Genomic DNA, 827 nt, shown 5'->3' on the forward strand with positions numbered 1-827 from the left:
CTATCGGATATTAAGAAAACCTGAGTATCAAATATAAGTCTAGATATTTCCTTTTCTTAATCTCATAACCAGAGCTTTATAACTCTTGAGGAAGATTTATAGCATTCAAATATACCTTAATAGAAATAAATGGCAATATTTTTACAGGTTATCATTTGGTTCTTTCAAAAGGAAGACCATAACCACAGATCTAGATTATAGAGTAACGAATGATGATGGACATGGAAGGAAATAAGGAAAATGAGTCTGTCTGTCACAGCTGTGGAAAAGGGAATTTCTCGTCACTTGGTTCCATCTTTTTCCCTCTGATAGTCGAGAAAGAAGAAAATGGTCCGTTAAAGGAACAAGATGGATGATGTCATACATTTGGCAACTCTGGAGCCATTATTAGGCTTAGCGTCTCAATATTTCTTATCTGGAGCAAACCAAAAGTTTCGAATTATTTTTCTTCAAGAAGGTAGGTGCCTTATCAGGTTTTTTCTTCAACATTTTACGAAAGTCGGTAAAGAAACGGGGATTTTGAGAGTAATTCCGTTACTAGATAACTCAAAAATCTTGTTGATTTCCTAAGAGAAATTGAAATAAAAATATATTTCTCGTTTGGATACTTTTTCCCTATATATATATATATATATATATATATATATATATATATATATATATATATATATATATATATATATATATATATATATATATATATATATATATATATATATATATATATATATATATATATATATATATATATATATATATATATATATATATATATATATATATATATATATATATATATATATATATATATATATATATATATATAT

At 25.2% G+C, this 827-nt stretch overlaps 1 protein-coding gene across 1 annotated transcript in view; it reads left to right on the plus strand.

The window, feature by feature from the left end:
- Nucleotides 1-226: 226 nt before the first annotated feature.
- The window catches only part of LOC107441892 (agrin-like), a 119,848-nt gene continuing 119,247 nt past the window's right edge, over nucleotides 227-827 (plus strand). The window contains exon 1 of the mRNA XM_071182996.2: nucleotides 227-457. Within this exon, the coding sequence (XP_071039097.1) occupies nucleotides 349-457 (109 nt within the window). The 5' untranslated portion in view covers nucleotides 227-348. The remainder of the gene's footprint in view (nucleotides 458-827) is intronic.

This window comes from Parasteatoda tepidariorum, chromosome 7, assembly GCF_982258835.1.
Source record: "Parasteatoda tepidariorum strain Cologne lab strain chromosome 7, Ptep-v5.0, whole genome shotgun sequence".
Classification (NCBI taxonomy): Eukaryota; Metazoa; Arthropoda; class Arachnida; order Araneae; family Theridiidae; genus Parasteatoda; species Parasteatoda tepidariorum.